General features: G+C 38.5%; 1 protein-coding gene across 1 annotated transcript; it reads right to left on the bottom strand.

Moving 5' to 3' along the window:
* Nucleotides 1-4,257: 4,257 nt before the first annotated feature.
* LOC140227102 (vacuolar protein sorting-associated protein 29) lies at nt 4,258-22,631 on the bottom strand. Its single transcript, XM_072307531.1, has 4 exons — nt 22,548-22,631; nt 13,586-13,777; nt 7,046-7,281; nt 4,258-6,267 (listed from the first exon to the last, which is right to left on the bottom strand). Exons 1-4 carry the CDS (start codon nt 22,548-22,550, stop codon nt 6,150-6,152), a joined length of 549 nt encoding a protein of 182 aa, XP_072163632.1. The 5' UTR covers nt 22,551-22,631; the 3' UTR covers nt 4,258-6,149.
* Between the last annotated feature and the right edge of the window lie 13 nt (nt 22,632-22,644).

Genomic DNA, 22,644 nt, shown 5'->3' with positions numbered 1-22,644 from the left:
AACAAGAGACCCGGGGACCTCGCACTCACCCGAGTATCACTAGTCCACCTTCACACATTCTTGCAGACTATTGCCTAAGAACATAGCAGAATTGTGGGGGGGGGGGGGGACTTTGAGGGCCTCCATGGGGTTATGGTCTCCATCACACTGGCAGAACTATCTGCCAAATTTGTAGAAAATGTGACCAAGCATTTTCAAAAAGATCAAAATATTAAATCTGGCCCAAAATTCAGTCCTGGCCCTGATGGGGCCCCTTGGATCTACCATAGGTAACATTCACAGCACATTCAATAATGTGTATTTACTCAGGGTATTTCTTTATTTTATGGTTGTCTGTTTCTTTGATTTTTTTTTTATTCTCTACCAGCCAAGTGTGGTGAAAGTCTTTGTTTTAGAGAAGAAGGTTGAAAATGTAAAATTTGGGCCCCAATTTGCCGCCCCCCCCCCAAATCTGCCATGCACAAACTTGAATCTACAGTCATCATGTCTTGTTCTAGAGAAGATTTTGTCAACTTTTTTTTTGGGGGGGGGGAGGGAGGAGGAGGAGGACTCCCCTAGGGATGCTACCTGCCAAGATTTATGAAGATCAGTTACAGAGTTTTCAAGAAAAAGCTGAAGATTTAACAAGTTAACGGACAACAGACAATTGCTATCGCTCAATTGAGCCAACAGCGCAGGTGAGATAACAAAGCCTACACAACTGTTCCAAAGTACAATAATAATTCACCTACTATAAAGTCTGATAATGCTAAAATCTGTATATTCTGTGATGCTACCATTTGGCAGACAGTCTGAGTCAAACTTGCTTCTTTCTTTGTGGAAACATTCACTTGGTTGTTAGTGCAGCCACCAGGTATAAAGTATGGTACAATTCTAGCTTTGATTTTCTTGCCACTATGTCATTATCTTCACATCTCAATAACTAAAATGTCACACAGACAAGATAGAACAAAATTTAATTAAGACACGGAATAATATAATTGTTTGATAAAGCATTGATGTAACTAACTAAACTACTATAGGTTTAATGGTTATGTATACCTTGTTTTAATCTTTTATCTAAAAATTCTCATGCGACTTGAGTATCCAGCAACAAAGCTTGATTAAATAAATTGATTTTCACGTAAATCAACCAGACATGTCTTCTTTATTGTAAAATGTACCATAACAGGAAAATTGTGTACTCAATTTTCTCATTGTTTTTCTGTTGGATTTGGCACCATGTCAAGATGCACGGACATCACACAACTGGCAATAAGCTGCCACTGCTGATGATCATCTAAGAGTGACTATATACAACTAGACTTGGAATTTGTCAACACTGACAAATTAGATGATCCGATATATTCAGAAATAGATTTTATTACCTTTGACCCTAATTTACCTAGAAAAGACAGTGTCTGATGAAGTAGTTGTTATTCTATGAAAAGATGTACTTGACATGGACTAAACATGTGCAAAATGTGGGGGTGAAAGGGCGTATTTTTCTCGAGCTATTGCGAAGAAATTCATCGAAAGAAAGACATATCTCCCGACATTGAAGCTAAGCGTCAATTTCAACCAGGTCTTTGGACGCAATCCCGACTTCCAATAAGAATATGGATCACATGAACGATAGCCAAAAGTTTCATCTACAACATATTAAAATCTGGGAGAAATTCACTGGATAAATTAGCTAGTGCTCGATAAAGACAGTCATGTCATTTTTCATTTCCAGAAAAAATGTACTCCCATAGAGATAATACCTCATTTGCACAGCCAAAATGGCGTCCGACCAAAGCGTCGTTATTTTACAAAATGATCCATCTATCGAGGTCCATGTGTGTGCAAAATATGACGGTGATACCATATACACTAATGATATTACAGAATGAAGTATATTTGACCTTTGACCCCACTTTACACAGCCAAGATGGCATCTGAGCAAAAAGCTGTTATTTTGTGAAATGATTCTTGCAGCATGTTCCTTACGTTTGCAAAATGTGGGAAAGATAGGACATGTATTTACCAAGATACAGGATTAAACACTTTTGACCTTTGACCCTAATTTACCTTCCCAAGATGGTGTCGGAGGAAGTACAGTTGTTAGTTTATGAAATGATGTTCGTGACATGAACTAAACATGTGCAAAATATGGGGTTGATAGCCATTGTTGTTGTTGATCTATTGCACAGAAAGTGGAAGAAAGAAAGAAAAATAAGGAAAAAGTTAAGGTATTGTATAGAAATTTGAAGGAGAAGCATAAAAAAATCAGAAAAAAGATAAAGATAGGAAGGGAGAATAAGACTAACTAAAGAAAAAGAAGAAAAAAGTGTTTAAAAAAAAAGAGCAAAAAGCAGGGGTGAACCTCGAACCTGGGACCTTTAGATTAAAAGTCGGATGCGCTATCCACTGAGCTATTTCATCCCCCATAGGCTCTGTGTATTAAGCAAAATGACGCTACATCGAAGCCAAGTGCCAATTTTAACCAAGTTTTTCGATGTGATCCCGACATCGTATGAAAAAATGGAGGGTACTTTTACGATAGTGCAAAGTCTCAGCTACAACATATTAAAATCTGGGAGAAATTCACTGAAGGATAAGTGAGTTAGGGCTCAAAAAAGATAGTCATGTCAATTTTCATTTCCAGAAAAACTGCACTCCCATAGAGATAACACGTAAACTGGTCAAATTTGACAAGGTTATCTTCAATCCAATTTTACGAGGTGATGCAGTCATCCAATCAAAATATTGTAATTTTACGTTTGAATGACCATTTCATAAGCTACAACATACTGAAATTTGATGACGTCATTTTGAAAATTTTTATTTTATTAAGAAATTTGATATCTTTTAATCATTTTTCCAGCATCGCCAACTCATGGAATTACATGTACAACTCATCAGCTTTCAGAATATGTAAAAAAAAGTGGGTGTCAACGTCCATCCTGACGAGTAAAATCGGATTTAAAATTGGCGGGTTTTTGGCATAGTTGCACTGTATATCGCCATTGACGCGCGCGCAGAATTTCAACTTTGACGGGCCCGTATGACGTCATATTGACTTGAAACTTGGTAGAATTATTCCTTGACGTAGAAGACATCTGATCTGTGTGAAAAAACTGGAAATTTCTATTGCATATGAGCTGTGCGTGCGTATATGCACGCGCTTATGCGTCCGTCTACATTTTTTTCAATTCTTTTGAAAAATGCTCTAAATGATCTGAAACATGTGCAAAAAAAATTGAGCTCGATTGGAGCATGTCAACATTTCAATGAGCGCGTACGCGTACGTTTTAAGCGTAGAGTTGAATTTTTAGAATATGAGTAGAAAGAGCTTGACTTGAACTATACGAGACGTAAATTTCATTGAGAAATTCCATTCCATTCCATTATTGAGATATGAATGAAAATGTGATTTCATATAATGACGTCATAGTGACGTCACGGTCGACTGATCAGAATGATTTTATTAGATTTGTCGTCTTTGGGACACGATACATATATGGTATAATTTTGAAATTGATAGGCAGAGGACTTTCTGAGCTAACCTCTACAAAACTTTTGAGGAGAAATAAAGAAAGAAGAAGAAGAAGAACAAAGAATCCGTACAGATACAGAAGGCGATCCGAGAGGATACTCGGATCACCTAATTACCTCTCTCTCTCTCTCTCTCTCTCTCTCTCTTTCCCTCAACTCAGTATCCATTTGTGAATTACATATCAGTTTTTGATGTAGGCTTATCAAAACATATTTCTGTACACGACACAGGAGGGGTAACAGCTTAGTTATCAGTATATAGATCTCACAGCAGTACAGCGTCTTACCATAAACTTGCATGGACTAAGACATGAAACAAACAGTATGGTCAACAGAGTCAACCATTCTCGATGAACAGAATATGAACCTATCATGAGAGCAATACTACTTAATTATCTCCAGGAGCCTACCACATGAGTTGTAACAGACATCACTTTTAATATTTTTCCGGTCCTGCTTGTCCCAATATAACAAATGCAGATATGTTCCCTGATTAACTTAACCCTTCTACATCTACAGTAGGCAATTTCAGCAAGTGCTCAAGTACCTTCCATGTGACATCAATTCATATCTTTCAGTATTTGCATTCTGCAATAAATCATCCTCTTGCTAACCACATATCTAAGCCCACAGACTTTCAATTTATGTCCTCAACTGATGATAAAATTAAAAAAAATAAATAAATAAAAATAATTATATATATATATATATATATATATATATATATATATCATATCTTTTATAGGGGGAGGGTGGGGGTGAGAAATGTCAAGGGATGCAGTTTGCACAGAAATTACCATATTTCGTGATTGTTAATGGAGATCAAGACTATACACTTTGTACCATGGAGCTAATACATGACAGGTAACAAACATTTTCATGTGTTCAGACACTGAAATTGCATATAGTACAAAAGCACTACATTCTGTATACAGCATATAATTTGCAGGGTGTTGTGTTCACCAATTTCATGAGGTTTGGGCTATTTGCGAATTTAACAGCCCATGAAAATATTACCTCTGATCCAATATGTTTATACAGCAGTACAAGTACAACACATGCATTATATGCACAAACATAATCGTGCAGGTGTCTAAATCATGTTTGCTTATGAACCAGTATATGCTGAAATCTGCCTCGTTCAAATGACCTTGGAAATATGTTAGGAATACATCATAGTACCGACAATACTCAATACTTTTTTTGCAAGTTTATAGCATTGTTGTTTTCAATATAGGATTTGCTAATTTTACTTCCTGAAAATGAGGAAATGATTTCACCATCAATTGCTGTACTCCAAGATCGCAACTTTAACCACTCGTGAAATTGTTAGCAAGACTCCATTCACGAAAATTTGAATTCGCTAAATATGGTGTATACAGTCGCATTTAAACAGAAAAACCATATGTCATGATCCCCTTTTTCAGTGAAAGCATATACCCACTTCATGGGGACATTTCTAGAAATGTACACGTGTATTAACAAACATACTTACATACAGAGACGTATCTATATACATGTATATCGTAATATATGTATTAGCAGAAAATATATGTAAAACCAGTGAGTGTTCAAATTGGACTATTCATAATGTTCTCTACCAGCTAAATACTTGATGCTTCTCCTGCAACAACCTCACTTAAACTATGAACACAAAAAGAGAGTGACTGCACATATATGAAACAAAATGACACTGCCATGAATCTAGACTTAAAAGAGAGAAAGTTGCTGTATAAACAGATACTGTGAGAAATACTGCTGAAAATAACACATAACAAAGCTTTCATATGTGCTTCACTCCAAAGAGTTTGTTTGGTTTGCATGGCAAGTTATTAAAAAAAGATTCTTGAAGAATTACCCTAAAGAGAAATCACTTTGATAAGCCCAGTGTTATTACAGTAACAGAGAAGAAAACCGCTTCATTACGAGGACGAAAGATATGGCAGTAAGAATGCCAGGATGAAAAAAATGCCATGGTATTCTTTGAATGTATTACATTAATTGTCAATGCCACCATAAAAGTGCATTTTTCATGCCTCATTTTATCCACTAGCAAAACCATACATTCTTGAATCATCAGACCAAATTTCACATGCCTTATTCTGAATGATCTGTAATTATGTAAAGTCCTGGTATCTTGACCAGCAAGCTATATTGCTCATTTCTTCGGAGATAATTATGTCAATAGTGAAATCTTTTCCAGGAAACACATGAGGAATTGATGAGGAATACAATGTTTTCATCACATGATCCACTTGATTCCTTCATGACCTCTAATAGATGTCAGTCTAAAACATCCTGACACCCAAATGAACACCTATCTCTGAAAATCTACCAAGCTGCTAAAATTTCCTTGATCTGTTGCATTTTCTTCATTACTTCTTCTTCAATAGGTTTTCACTCTGGTATATCATCCATCTGTAATAAACTCATATTTTACATTCATATTCTCCTTTAAATTGAAATACATTGTAATTTACAAACTGTTTTAATATTGACGAATTTCTGTATTCCAAGCTGTGTCTTCTCTCAGCAGAGGATTGAACAAAAGTCCATGCTTTGAAAAATGCTCTCCCAGTGCTTATATACAGCATTCATGGAATGAAACAAGTAAACATTTAATTTTCTTTTCAATTCTTCTTATACTCTATCCTCTCAACTTTCACATCATCTCCCATAAGCTGGTAGACATATGTGACAACAGTGGATGCTTGGATATCCATAAGTACGAAGGAGGGAACCGTATTTCTGTGTAGCAAAGGAAAAATTGGTAAAGATAAGTAACAGTGAAGATGTGAGGCACACAGCACTGAATACATCCTTACTTAAATAGTGGCAGGACATAAGCATTCACTGGAACCAAGGGTCTTCTGTTTATCATTAAGAAGTTTGTGGATAAAATCTAGGCAAACTATGGGTCATGACTACTGGACACATGTTCAGTTAGTAGTGTTCAAGGTGACTTTGATGAAAAAGTAAAATAACACACATGGACTACGTAGAAGTTTAAATGAAATTACACATAAAATCAAATTATGGAATTTTGAGTTTCACATGTTTTCACTAAACAGAAGTATTGGCTGGAAATTTTTCAGCATATTACAAGAGGTGAGGATGCCATCACCTCACAGCTCGCTTTGTGGTGAGTAAATTAACAGTTCCTTCAATCATATTTCAGGTCGACAATTATAATAAGCCTGACAGCTCCTCCTCTGCAACACACACATCACTAGCAAGTTATAGCAAATTCATATTTCCAAACAAATACAACAAAAACATAACAGAGTGTCTGGTAACCTGCGTGCACATTTCCACATGACATTCCTATGAAGACAGGAAAATCTTTTGTGCCAAGGATACTTAACAAATCACTCTTTGAGAAGTAAAAGCATGCTAAACAGAACAGCGATTATACTGCATGCACATGTACAATTCTTCTCACTGACTACATTAATCATGGCTAAGATTTAATTACAGGAAATTACAGACAGCTGAAATAAAATGCAAAGACAATGAGAAATCTTACGTGTCAAGGGCGCTGTAAGCTCCTGTGGCTGAGCCAGGATTGATGTAGAACTTCCCCTCATGCTCATAGGCCTCAAACTTGTGGGTGTGACCAGAGATGAGAATGTCCACATCAAGCTGTCGCTGGACCATGGCCAGACTCTCAACATCTCCCCATGGAATGACCTGGTGACCATGGCAGATGCCAACGCGGAACTGACCAACTGTTACTACCTTCTGCTCAGGATATGACACTGTCTGTGAAAGTTATAAAAAAAAAGAAGAAAAAAAATATATATATACATATACAGTCAACTTCGGATACCTTGAATTCGTCGGGACTGAAGAAAATGGTTCGAGGTACGCGTACGTACGTCGAATTTTTTTCGACTTCTCCGACGTTTATCGATGTTCAACATGGTATCTGTAATAGTGCCTACCGATTGTTTGCATGCTTGTCAATTGGAATTGAATCGACTTTTATATGAATGAACTGAATGAAAATCAGAATTGAAATCAAAATTTCAGAAATGAAGATTTTGGTGGCCCTATCACGCCACCAAACAAAGTTGGATGTTTGCCTTTACTTTTGAAAATGAACAGCGATAACAATCGGCTCCGTAAGATATTAAAATAAATGTCGGATGTTTGCTCATACTTTTGGAAATGAAAAACGATAAGACTCAGCTCCGTATGGTGCTAAAACTAATGTCAGATATTTGATTTTGCGTTCGGAAATGAATAAGGATAACATTCGGCTCCAGAAGACGCTGAAATAAATGTTGAATATTTGCTTTGACATTCGGAAATGTAAACCAATATTTAACTCAGTACGATGGTTAAATAAGTGTCGGATGTTTCCTTATACTTTCGAAAGGAAATAGCAATAACTTTCGGCTCCGGAAGATGCTGAAATAAATGTCAGATGATCGCTTTTGAGTTCGAAGTTGCTGTAATATTCTGCTCCATACGATGCTAAAATAACTGTCTGATGTTTGCTTTTAAATTTCGAAATGAATAACAGTAACATTCAGCTGCGTTCAATGGTAAAATTAATGTTTGATGTTTGCTTTGACGTTCGGAAATGAGTAACAATAACATTCAACTCCTTACGATGATAAAATAAATGCTGGATGTTTGCTTTTACGTTCGAAAGTAAATGGCAATAACATTCAGCTCCGGAAGATGCTAAAATACATCTCGAATGATTTCTTTTACGTTTGGCATGTTTGGAAGTGAATAGCAGTAACATTCTGCCCCATATGATGCTGAAAAAAAATATTGGATATTTGCTATTACATTTCGAAATGAATAACAGTGACATTCAGCTACGTTTGATGGTAAAATAAACGTCTGATGTCAGCTTCGACGTTCAAAAATGAAAAGCAGTAACATTCGGCTCCGTACGATGATAAAATAATTGTCAGATGATTCATTTCACTTTCGGAAATGGACAGCAGTAACATTCGGCTCCGTACGATGATAAAATAAATGTTGTATGTTTGAAATGAATAACGGTAATATTCTGCTTCTTACGATGCAAAAATAAATGACAGATTGTTGCTTTTACATTTGGAAATGATTAACGGTATTAATCCGCTCAGTTAGATGCTGAAACAAATAGCGGATGTTTGCTTTCACGTTTGGAAATGGATAAGGATAGCATTCAGCTCCGTAAGATGCTAAAATGAATGTCGGTTGTTTGCTTTTACATTTAAAAATGATTAACGGTAATATTCGGCTCCGTAAGGTGCTAACAGACTAATAAATGTTGGATGATTGCTTTTACAATAAGAAATGAATAACGGTAACTTTCGGCTCTTTACAATGCTAAAACAAATGTCAGATGCTAACAAATATCGGCAAATGCTCCCACTTTTTCATTTCAAACGTAAGTTTTGACCTCCAAAATGTATAGGCATCAACATTTTTAACAATCTATACGCCTATTTGCTAAATCTTAAAACACAGAATAAGATGATTGGATTTTCTATTCATTTGTTTTGGACATGGGCATCTGTATCACTTTAATAATGCTTAATATTCATTTTTCTATGTTTAGTTGGACCGATTTAGTTTTTCTAATGTTTTTCTCCATTTTTTTTTTTTTTTTGTGTCGCCAGATTTTACTTTCGAGTAAATTCGACCACCAAAAAATAAAAATCAGTGATACTGGTGGCCCGATAAAAGTTAGTGTGGAGCCCTGTCTATTCTATTCTTTATTATGCTCGGCCTATACTTCCACATCATATTCCACAATATTTTCATAATCGCATTGCTGAAAAAAACAAACAATCAGTGCTTGCGTTCTCGGGGAAGAATAAATGAAACGTATCAATGGACTTCGTGAAAGGCAAAAAAAAAAGTTAAAAAAAGGCACTACGCAGGAGATTGATGTTTGGACAGTGGACCATGATTAATGCCAAAGATATAACTGTCAACACCTACGCAGGTGCGCCACGACGGTTAAGAAATCTACGCGCACGGTATGACTATCATGATCAAGAATTAAAACACAGTGGATAAAGAAAAAAAAAGATGATGGGGCAGAGCGAAGTGCTATCGTAAGCACTCCATTGGCAAAAGTGCTATGTGCATACCGTGTACGTATGTAGGTAGGTGTTGGGGATTTTTCTTGTCAGCTGTGTACCGGGTATTTTTTTGGGTGTGCGATTGTTCTGGTCGGGAATACAGTCGAGTGTGAAAAGATTTGTGACATGTCTTCTTCGCTGTCCACGCGCGCTTAATCGGAGATGCTGATTTTGTGATGTTTGCAATTTCGATTCGAGCTACATGCTGGGAAAAACAATAAGTTAATTAAGATCGGGACAGTAGATTTCACTTCGAGGTAACCAAACTTCGAGTTATTTTCTTCGAGCTACGCGAATTTTAATACACGGAAACTCCATAGGAACAATCGGGACTTTCATTTTGCCCCCGAGGTAAGTGATATTTGGCTTATCCGACGTCGAGGTATCCGAAGTTGACTGTGTATATATGTAGTGTGAGACTTGTATCTTCAGCTGCTAAACCCCTGGGCTGTCGCATCTTAGTAGTGTGTGTAACGAGAGTAATGAAGAGGCGGTAGACGTAGCTTTTAATCCTCACAATTGATTTTACTTCGAGCTTTCCGGCCCTGCCCTTCATCAAGACTGAGGACAAATCGGACAAAATACAGAACATGGATATCATATACAAAAGATAATGATGATCAAGACAATAGTGAAAATAATAACGACAATGATAGAGGCAGAGACGGCAGAAAATAAATATACTAATGGGAGTGTATATATGCGTCAATCTTACATAATATAACATACATACATACAATCACAAACAGGCATTACAAATACGTATGACTAAACATCTGCGCACACACATAATAGATACAAATTTGTACGCACAAACACATTTGTAAATCTTAAATAAATAAAATTTTATTGCTGTCACTGTGTTTAGTTGTCCGTCAGCCCACCCCCGTTTTCATTTTCTCCTATACCACCAGAATGTTTCGGTTCCCCACAACCGGCTGCCAATTGACTGCCAATATGTAACCAGGCCAAATGTGAACTGTGCATCCCACATCGTACGTATTTATAGATTTTGTTCTTCCCTTCCTGTAACCTTGAATGCTGTCAAACACATAATTTTACACTTATTTCTGGCTAAGAACGCTACCTATGTGCTCTGCTCTTCGTTGTTGTTTTTTTATGCCTATGTTCCGTTTATTTATACATACACTCCTTAACTTAATTATTATTAGGATTTTATCAATTGCCGTTATTGTTTATATGGTTGCCTGTCTTCATATATGTGAGAAGATTTACAAATGTGTTTGTGCGTACAAATTCATATCTATATAAACATGTGTGTGCGCAGATGTTTAGTCATACGTATTTGTTTTATGCTTATATGTACATTGTATGTATGCCTGTTTGTGATTGTATGTTTGTTGTATTATGTAAGATTGACGCATATATACACTCCCATTAGTATATTTATTTTCTGCCGTCTCTGCCTCTATCATTGTCGTTATTATTTTCACTATTGTCTTGATCATCATTATCTTTTGTATATGATATCCATGTTCTGTATTTTGTCCAATTTGTCCTCAGTCTTGATAAAGGGCAGAGCCCGAAAGCTCGGAGTAAAATCAATTGTGAGGATTAAAAGCTACGTCTACCGCCTCTTCATTACTCTCGTTTTATATATATATATATATATATATATATATATATATATATATATATATATATATATACATACATACATATATATATATATATATATATATATATATATATATATACATATATATATGTTGATTAGGTAGTCCACGTGTTGGCAAGATAAAAAGATAAGTAACAAAACTGGAACAAAGTTCATGCTGTATCACCAACGGTTTATTTCTGCACACAAATTTTCGAGCGTCTCGCCGCCCTTTCTCAAGTGTTGATACTGAGAGAACAATAACAAAATTAAGCCATAACAATATATTGAAACCGTGTTACCAAACACAATCATCCGCACAAGGAGCTTCCAGGGACAGGGCATGAACATAGATCTATCATGGCTCACGCACTACACTTTTTACAAGTAGATGCGCCGCTTACTGTTGTATATTCCCCCATTTACCCCGCTGCAATGAGTCTTATCACTATGAGTACAACTTGAGTAATATAATGCTGAATATACAAAAACACGCTCTCTTTTTACTTGGAACCAGTTTTGTTTTCACTCCGAGACGTATTGTGACGTATCTGTTTAATTACATATAATTGATTTTCACATACAGTGTATTTCATAGTCATGCTAGTCTCAGATTCTGTATCAGTCGTGCCAGGTTTTTTAATGTATGCTTTATATTCATTGTCATTTCCTTATGACGTAACATTGCACTGTTGCCAGGATGCGCGCTGGGTGCATAGGATGCCTAGCATTGATGCGTTAAAGCGCGCATCCTTGGTAACACGGTTGCAATATTGTTATGGCTTAATTTTGTTATTGTTCTCTCAGTATCAACACTTGAGAAAGGGCGGCGAGGTGCTCGAAAATTTGTGTGCAGAAATAAACCGTTGGTGATACAGCATGAACTTTGTTCCAGTTTTGTTACTTTTATATATATATTATTTAAGACTAACATATCCGTATCTATAGAGACCAGCTTCTTTGTGTGCTTCAACAGAAACTAGAGTTTGTGACATTATGCATCTAGTACATGTATCTCTTCCCTTTTTACACAAACGACGAAAGAAAATACAGTGGACTCCCTTTATAATGAAGTCGTCGGGACCGGCAGTTTTCTTTCATTATATCGAAATTTCGTTATAACCGAATAAATTTATAAACAATAGAAATACATAGAGCGGATAATGTCGCGGCCTGAATTTTTACTTCTTTGTAACCGGAATTTCTTTATAACCATGTTTGTTATAACAGGAGTGCACTGTATTTTATTGAAAAAAATCAAATTGCAATGACAGGTGCTGCCCCTTATGAGACTTTGGAGACCACAAAGTTTACATTGTTCAAATAACTAAATCTTGCTTGATAGATGCCTACACACATGTGGAACTTCAGACTATTGATACACATGAAGCTCCTCTTGCAGATTTTAAATTGTTATGTGAACATACATGTATATTTGTTACAAACAACATTTTCTTCTGAATTACTAAGTTCTTTTTGTGGGTCTACCTGTGTAAACATCATGGGGGATGAATTTTCTGCTTGCTTCCATTAGCAAGCATTCTATGCATTGTTACAACAGTTGTATCATCCACAAGACTGGAAATGTCTGAAAATCATAACCACAGACTCAGTCACACCTTTGAATACATATGACAAGGGAACATTTTCTTTTCTTTTGTGGCCCATTCAGGTAACCAAAATCATCAAATTTCATTTTACTGGAGGCCTGATAATTGACTTTGGTGGCCCCAACAATAAACAAAAACCATTTTAAAAATGTGTAATTCAATAAAACACTGAAATAATGATGTAAAGCATGCTAATCATGAAAACTGGCTGGTATGATAGTGCTTCAAACACAGTGTACTGTGAGTATTAAAGAAATTACAGGGAAAAAAAAAACCCACCTTAGAATGATTATAAACCAGGATAGTTAATGGGAAAATTGGCAGACATGATCATGGTTTCCACTGTAGCTCCATTATTTTTAACATTGGAAAATACCTCCAAGGGAGATGACTCAAGAAATGATAGAATATGAGTCTGTCACATACATTTTTCACTTGCCAAAGCAATGCTACACAATGGAGTGAATTAAATTTGCCTTTAACAAAAACAAACAAAACAAACACAAAAACAATCAAACAAAAAAGTTGTTGGAAAAGCAATACTATTCAAATGTGGCTTTTCCTGTCAGTGTCCAAGGTATTGTTATGGGGTGAAGGGTTCAATCCAACAATGGTGCATGTAGAGAACTTCCTATGCCTAAGCTGATAGTAAATGGCAGAGGAAGGCTTAAGCAGATGCTGGACATTACATTTTCCTCCAATCAGTATTCTATCAATGACTACATGATAACTCAAAGCATTACCTCATCAAAGTCCCCTCTGACAATGTGGACATCACTGGCTAGTGTCTTAAGGTAGTCCTGTGACTCCTTAGTGCAGAGATTGCCTGTACACAGGATGTGCTGGATCTTGCCAGGAACCAGGAGCTTCTTGAACTTTGCTGGCAAGCCACTTTTGCGATGTGGGATGTGAAGATCACCAAGGACAAGCACCAACTGAAAATTCACAAATGTAGGCATAATGAGTGCTTGTTAGTTCTTATAAGTTATTCAAAATCTGTAAAAAAAAAAAATAGGCTGAATGTGTGCTTCTTTACCAGCTCTAACAGACTTAACCCCATTGCCCTAATGCTACAATAGCAATTAGTTGTCTAGATTATAGATTAATTGTCATAGAATGAAGGATCTCACAACCTTTTCTCCGCTGTTAATGGGAAATTCCGTTTTGATATTACATTGTTTTGTATGAAAACAAGAAAATCAGACAAGATCAGTGAAATTTGGTGAAAAAGTCAGACACACACACACACACACACACACACAAAGTAATGAACTGATAAAGTTTAGAGAGTAAGAAAAAATTGGCAACTCTGTGCAATGTTTGTGTTGAGCAGCTTTCCACTTGTTTTACGTGCAAAATTTCACAAATTTAAATTTTTCTCAAATATTTTGCCACAGACAGAACTTTTCTGCTGCGGAGGATATGCAAAAACAAATTACTTTTAATATATATCAGCGTGCAAGAAGAAACAAGGAAAAGTAGAAATTACGCGGTGCGTAATAAATGTCCCCGCCGGAAGTAGCATTTTGTAGTAAATGTACAATACAGGTCAAAAATCAAGGTCAAAAGTCAAAGAAGTCAAAGGTCAAAATTCTGTGTAGAAGTTCAGAAGCCCTCACCTAGTGCTATCACATAAAGCAAACGGAATTGAAATCGGGTTAGAAATGGCGAAGGAGTAGCATTTTGTAGCAAAATGTACAATACAGGTAAAAAATCAAGGTCAAAGGTCAAAGAAGTCAAAGGTCAAAATTCTGTGTAGAAGTTTTAAAGCCCTCACCTAATGCCATCACATAGAGCAAACGGAATCGAAATCGGGTTAGAAATGGCGAAGGAGTAGCATTTTGTAGCAAAATGTACAATACACATCAAAAATCAAGGTCAAAGGTCAAAGAAGTCAAAGGTCAAAATTCTGTGTAGAAGTTTTGAAGCCCTCACCTAGTGCCATCACATAAAGCAAACAGAATCGAAATCGGGTTAGAAATGGCGAAGGAGTAGCATTTTGTAGCCAATGTACAATATAGGTCAAAAATCAAGGTCAAAGGTCAAAGAAGTCAAAGGTCAAAATTCTGTGTAGAAGTTTTGAAGCCCTCACCTAGTGCCATCACATAAAGCAAACGGAATCGAAATCAGGTTAGAAATGGCGAAGGAGTAGCATTTTGAAGCAAAATGTACAATATAGGTCAAAGGTCAAGGTCAAAGGTCACAACTGAAATTCTGTGTAGAAGTTTCAAAGCTCCCATGTAGTGCTATCATGTAAAGCAAACAGAATCAAAATCGCCTCATAAATGATAGAGAAGTAGCAAATTGAACATTTTGATCACACACGGACGCACACACAGACGGACGGACAGACAGACGGACACACGGACACACACACGTACGGAGCCTGTTTCATAGTTCCCTGCTCGAACTCGTTCGGCGGGGACAAAAAGTGTGGATTGTTTTGAGCGACAACATAAGAGTTGACATCTAATATCAATACCATCCCATTTTAATACTGATTTGGTTCAAATTCATAATGCAGAGCATTTATTCATAGGCACATACTAAACAAGACATCCTAAAGTTACATCATTACTAAGGTAAGAGAGTATAAGGCCAAGTAAAAAGAAAGTAGTATCTCATTTGGTTCAGATTTTGGATAGAGATGATTGCCACATCGAAAATGCATTTCAAATCCATTTCATCCATTTAATGACATTATATTGGTCATTCAACTAGACAATTCATCGTGTTCATGTGCAGAGAGAGGGAAAGAGAAAGTAAGAGAGCGAGAGAGAGAGAGAAAGTGTAAACCAGGTGGCAATGTTATGTGTACTGTGCCATCGATGACTGAGATCTTAAACTATTTTGCATGTCAATAATTAGCTATGTGTAGGGAGACTCAGAGAATAGCTCCAGTCCTGGAGTGTCCTGTAGATGTTGTTCAAAGTTTTTTTTTTTCTTTTTTAATGAAATGCCTGAGATGCTTTGGAACTGAGTGTCTTAGCAGAGTGTGCAGTTTACCATAGAATTTAGACTTCTCATGGCAGATATCACTTAGACCCCATTTACAGTGAGCGAAAAGGCCGGGCTTGGCCGCGGCCGAGCCCGGCCTTCATTTCAGTGTAAACGCGCAAAAGGCCAAATGCGGGGCCAAAACTGGCCGCGCATTTGGCCACGCTCTAGAAGTGGTCTCGGTAGCACCACTACGGCAAAATATTGAAAGGTTTGAATTAAAAGCTCGGGCCGAGCCCGGCAGTGTAAACGGACAAAATTGCGGGGCTCAGCCCCGCAATTGAGGCCGGGCTCGGCCGCGGCTCAGCCCAGCCCCACACTGTAAACAGGGTCCTAGACTTCGTTGGGAGCACACATGTGCTAGTTCGGTGGCAAGAAAAACACCCGCCACACCCAGACACCATTTGGCATGGTGTTTTAAACAGGGCACATTTTCGTTGACGGCCAGGAGCCGCATCTCTTCAGCCTCTGGGAGATTTGTGCATCAGACAGGGCAAAGTGACAGTTTAGCTTATTTTACACCGGTCATCGGTAAGTTGAAATTACAGTTTGCCGATTTTGATGTGCTGCTTAAAGATATGAATTGTGGTTGTGTACAGTTTCTGATAATGAAGCGGAAAATTGGATAACTGAATCCCAATTGATGTGGAAAATTGCATGCGCCGTTTATCTATATTTACTGCAGCACTTAACTCTTTGAAATACTGGGATAGTAACACAGGTCACAATCCTCACTCTGATGTCATAATTTTAAGCCGGCCAAGCCTATTAGTAATATTTTGTAGATATACATGTAGTCTATTGGCATATGTTGAAATTTAAATTATGTGTAGATGGTGCTGAGGTCAAGTTTATTCCCAGGCAGAATTCACAGAAGAGAGACTGTCTTTCCCCCTCACTAGGGAGAGCCTCTAGATGCCACTGACTGTGAATGCAGGTTCCTCGCAACACTTTGAAGTCGGAACAGGAAGAGCACGTTCCATCATGCAGGCTTTGAAGTCCCACGTCCACGGACGTCTATACACAAGGTTAGCTTACCAGAAGTGAAAATTTTTGACACTTGATTTGTGACTTTGTGGATGACACAAGTGAGAGATGAACCGGATGGTGCATGACGCACCTGTACGAACGATGCGGAATGTTGTGAAGTCACCAGAATATGATATAATACTGTCAGGACGTGGTCGGTAAATATAATTTAAACACAACTGAAATCTTGTAGCTGCATTGTGGGTTAGTACAGAACCCAATGACAGTGGAGACAGTATTCCTACAGTGAATGAAGAGTTATAATGGTCATACATACGGAATTATCATTTTTGAGGATCAGCACGACAAGTGATTGAGTAGTTAAGGAAGAGTATAGCTCTGCACTTTTACCCCCATCTCACTAGATGGCGATTCCGTTATGATCATCAAAAATCGACAAAGCGCGGCGGATCGTGGCTTTAAAGCTTTAAATCTTCTCCATTGTATCTTGAGCAGTTCAGAAGCGTGGAGGGTCGCCACCATCGCCATGGTCTGCGACCTCGCTACGGAAGTTTTGAACATGTCCAAAACTTCCGTAGTGAGGTCGCCGTGGTTTTAGAGCATATAAAATTGCCTCACAAGCGCATTAAAAGTGCCACATTCGTAGCTCTGACGGGATAGCAACGCGTAAAGCGTAACTCAAGCTCATCGAAAGCGGCCCCCATTGCCCATGAAAATTACCATTTTTACAGTATTACGTAACAGGAACCAACTATGAACGAAAGAAAGCGATGCACCAGTATACCATTGCAAGTCAATGAAAGTAAATTAAGTTGTAATCTTTTCAAATATATCTTCATAAAATTGTATCATTGAAGGATATGATTTGTAGTTTGCTCGTAAGCCGGTTCTTTAATATTATATACACATTTTGCCCTTTTAATTGAATGGATGACTTAATTAAATGCAATTTCACATCAGGTTCTGACTGGTGTGTTCTAGAATGCTAACATGTAAGGGTGAAACCATATTCCGCGTATCCATGTTGGTTTGACACTGACATCTGACTGAAGAAATTCAATCATGAAACCCATTTTACACCCCGATCGCTTGAGATCGTAGCATGTGCCCGACGTAACGTATCACTGTTGTAGTGAGGTCTTGATAAGCGTACGAATGTCGCAATACAGTCGGTTCAATCGCAGAAGCAGCGCATCTTGTCAGCCTGGAAATGCAGCAACAACGTGGCAGAGTCGTATTATCATCGTGGCGCTATCTCCTACAGCGCAATCGCCTCAGAGGCCCAAAATGGAGACGGATGGCGATCACGCCACGATATGTTAAATCGTCACAAATCGCCACGGTCGCCTTCCTAGTGAGATGGGGGCCTTAATAGTGGATTACGGCACTAACGGTGGAGAAGTAAATAAGGCGACAAATTGAAATTTTGCAAGTGAAACCGGATCAAACCAGGATCCCATCCACGCTGATGTAGTTGTGGGACATAGGCAAAACAGTTAAACAAACTTTCTTTTGAAATCCAATTTGTTTTCCTTTTGTTTTTGTATGTGGTATTATAATTTAATTCACTTCACGCTGAAATTGAACTTTGTGCCTTCTGTTTGTCTCGACCTCCTGATTTCGGTTAAACCTTGTAAATAGCTCCACAAATTGTTTTAATACACTGTACATATGTTAACTGTGAATGGCACAAGTGTGACTGTTTTATGATTTACGTCTGCCCATGTGACAGTGATGCAAAAGGTCCTTAGTATTTGATACCTTACTATTTTTCTTATCTGAGGCTGTTGCATACATCAGCAATTGCTAGTGCAATTTTGCAGCACCTTCTATAATGATTTTCAATCATGCACAAACTAACCCTACAAATTTCACAACATACAACACTAGTATCTGAGTAAGTCAGGCAAAAGTTGAATTCAACAGCGCTGACTGTGTATGTGTATATCATACTCACATACCAACGGCTGCAATATAGGTATACCATGTGTGAATCGTACATGCCGGGACCGACTGCTTGTGATGAGTATACAGCGCAGAGATTACAATTCAAGTTATCAATTATTCCTAAATACAAATACCAAAGTGTGCGATGTCTTCTACCAGACTTTGGAGACTCATAAGACAGTATGAAACTACACTTTCTTTGTGAATTCCACTGTCTACCAGCCTTTGGGCACCTTTTGTGCAAGCTTCCCATGGCTTTCAGTGCAGACAGCACACAAGCCATGCAATAAACCTGCGTTATGTACAGAAATCTCAATTTAAAAAGAAAATTTCCTCCTGTGCATGCCCAAGCTTGCTCTGAAAATCCCCAGCCTGCGTGGCTTGAGCATTGTCTGTACTGGATGCAGCGGGACATTTTTATGAAAGGTGCCCTAAGGCTGGTGGACGACAGATTCATGAATAAAGTGAACTCGTAATAGTACAAAGTGATTAGTTTGACAAATGACAAATTTGAGTACCCACCTACTCTTTCAGTGTAAATGGTGATTTGGAATATAACATTTATATGCAAAAGATCGGGTTGGTTCTGATTTTATTTTTCTCTTCACGAATCTTTATAAAATGATGTCAGACTTCTGCTTCACAGGGCTGATTCATGCATGGAAAGGCGAGAGCCACAGAAAAAAGCACCGAAAATTTTGAGTCAGATCAGGTCAATAAGTGCTGAAGCCCTGCATTGAGCAAACCCGCTGGTACTCGTGTTTCGATGGGTCGCTGCACATCTGTTGGTTAAAACTTGATTTTTGTCAAAAAGCACCTGGACAGAATTTTTCCTCCTTTTCATCATGGAGACTGGATATGTGTGTGTAACAAAAAACATCACCGTGTGAACTTAGACAATTTATTTGTCAGATTAACCCCGAAGCGCTCCTTCTACAGTTATACTGTGGGAGCACCGAGTCAAGAGTGCTATCTCTGTACAATGAAAAAGAAACACAAATTTTCGCGCCTCTATAAGTGTTGTACTTGACCAGCAAAAGGCTTACTTTTGTGATATACATACATTTCTTACCTAATTCATACGATACGTTCACTTGTTCATTTCCACACTGAAGTCCCATATTGTCTTGAAAAGACATTTTGCTATGAGTTCATCTCCATTCTTTGGCTTTCGATGCATCCTTTGCGTCGCACTTTGCATATTGGCGATATGAATACGCATGAGAGTCGCGATGTTAGACTTTGAACAAGGCCCTTTCGCTGCACCCTGTGTAGTGGCGAGTGAAAGGGTTTGAGTGAAACGCACCAACATCGGCCACACCAGCAGAGAGCAATCGGGTGCCACACGATGTCGCACAGCAAGAGTGCCTGGTCAAAAGGCTACACTGCTACCGACTAGCGCAAGTGCAAAGGTTTCAAATCCGTCCTACTGAGCAGTTGCCGTTCTCGCAGATCCTGCTCTTTCCTGTTATCCATTGTGTTGATTCTTGTCTGTTGTCTACGGCTGGACCCATGACCACATTACTACATGACAATCAGTGTATCACTAAATTTCTGCGAATCTAACGCAGTTCTCCAGGACTGGAGGAAGTCAACAAAAGAGGAAGAAGAGATCCCCCCTGACCGAATCATTTAAAGTCATCGATTTCGACAGAAATCAGTTCGGGAAACCCACTCACAAGGGGGGCCCCTCCTTATAAGTAACCCGTCCCCCTTATAAGTAACCCCGTCCCCCTTATAAGTAACCCCCGGGGCACCCCTTATAAGGAGTCTCCACGCTTTTTTGCAATGCAACGCGAAAATGAAAGGACTGCGGCAATTCGCTTGATTATGTCCATAAAGCTTCACAAGTTTCCTAGTTACTCACGAAATTTGAGCAAAATCGGTTTGAGGCATCACATCTAAAATCATGGATTTAAATGCGATGTCAAACGACCCATGCGAATGCTGAAATGCGAGCGATTACTGGCGTGAGTGTCGCCAGGCGCGGCGGCGCGGCAATGCTTGAGTGCAGACCAAAGAGTATAGAGCGCACGATGCGTGCGCTTCTATACTCTTTGGTGCAGACGTGGCGACGGAGTACGTACTCGGTCGCCACGTCTGCACTCAAGCATTGCCGCGCCGCCGCGCCTGGCGACACTCACGCCAGTAATCGCTCGCATTTCAGCATTCGCATGGGTCGTTTGACATCGCATTTAAATCCATGATTTTAGATATGATGCCTCAAACCGATTTTGCTCAAATTTCGTGAGTAACTAGGAAACTTGTGAAGCTTTATGGACATAATCAAGCGAATTGCCGCAGTCCTTTCATTTTCGCGTTACATTGCAAAAAAGCGTGGAGACTCCTTACAAGGGGTGCCCCGGGGGTTACTTATAAGGGGGACGGGTTACTTATAAGGAGGGGCCCCCCTTGTGAGTGGGTTTCCCGAACTGAAATGGACTATTAGTGGAACCAAACATACCCCGTATCCTGTTGTCAATGATTAGACTACATCTGTATGTATTTACAAGTGTAAATTGACACATTTTTTAATATTCAAGTTGAAAATCAGATGTGAGATGGATGAGAAGTGAACAGGGGGCCTCATACAGTTGGTAAGCATCCCGGCCGGCCATGCTCATCAGGTGGAGGGATCCTTATGAGCGGGAGCACCCACCCCTAAAGGTTCCCCAGACTGATTAAAGTTGAAAGGGGACAACTTTGCACAACAGGGAATGACACTAGAACCAGACAGGGTTTGCCTTTGAACACTTTAATTCGGTCTTCGGTACCGAATCGTCAACATAGGTCCTCCGAGGACAATCGCCATCTTTTGTTGTTTTTTTCTTCACCCTCTCTCGGCGTATCTGTTACAACCGTTTACACATTATGTTCCCTTACAAAGTGACAGATAATCAGCAAGATGAATTGTGGTCACTCTCACAGAAGAAGAAGAAATGCAACCGGGGCCATTTTGAAATTTCATTCACTGATGAAAAGGCCCAATCAATGCCAATCAGGAGTCACTTCCCATAAAAAAGGCATAATAGACAGAAAAATCTGTCGGTCCAGAGGAATCTTTTATAGAATCTAAATCATTTTTTTACTTTTAAATTTTAGTTTTAATCTACAGTTCTTCTTCATGTTGTTCTTGTGCTCCGTGACCGTGTATAAAGAGGGGAATCCATGAAGCCAGACGTAGTCTCCACAGAACATATCCCCGAAGGCGATGACAAGATACAGATGCAGACCGATCTTTTATCCCATAACTTTAAAAAGTTTAAAGACAGAGCTAAGATTATAAGAAACATGCGAGTAATATCAAATTTACTATTAAATTAGACCTAATATTTTTAATAAATTTACTAATAAACTCCTGCTCGTGTTCTAATCATGCTAATCATGCTAGGCCTAATAAACAGATAAAGGGGAGTAAGCACACATGATGTTTATTAGCTGTTTTATTGATGAATGAAAGTGCCCCTGCCAGAAATATGCACCCTGCCGCAAACAGAGTTGTTATGGTGCTCAATGTTCATGATGTTACCATGCTGTTAGTTAGCCAGCAGCGTCGTCTACGCGTCTGGCACACACGGAGGCGTACAAACATAATTTTAAGCCTATGGGACTACATAATGAATTTATCTTCGTTCACAATAATGCACACAACACTTTTATAATGTGACACAATAATTACGTCGAGTTGAGAAACCTCGGTCTGAGAGACAATCAACACAAATAACATACTAATGGGACAACATAGCAATCATTCAAACTATAATACATTACCATTTTTATCAAGCGATTCTTGCACTAACGCGAACACCGGAAAAAGATTACTATTCTGCCTTCTGACATGTGACCTGCGCCGTGTTTACGCCCCGCA

This window comes from Diadema setosum, chromosome 4, assembly GCF_964275005.1.
Source record: "Diadema setosum chromosome 4, eeDiaSeto1, whole genome shotgun sequence".
Lineage (NCBI taxonomy): Eukaryota > Metazoa > Echinodermata > Echinoidea > Diadematoida > Diadematidae > Diadema > Diadema setosum.
Note: the sequence above shows the minus strand (reverse complement) of the source record. Positions and strands in the feature narration are given on the sequence as shown.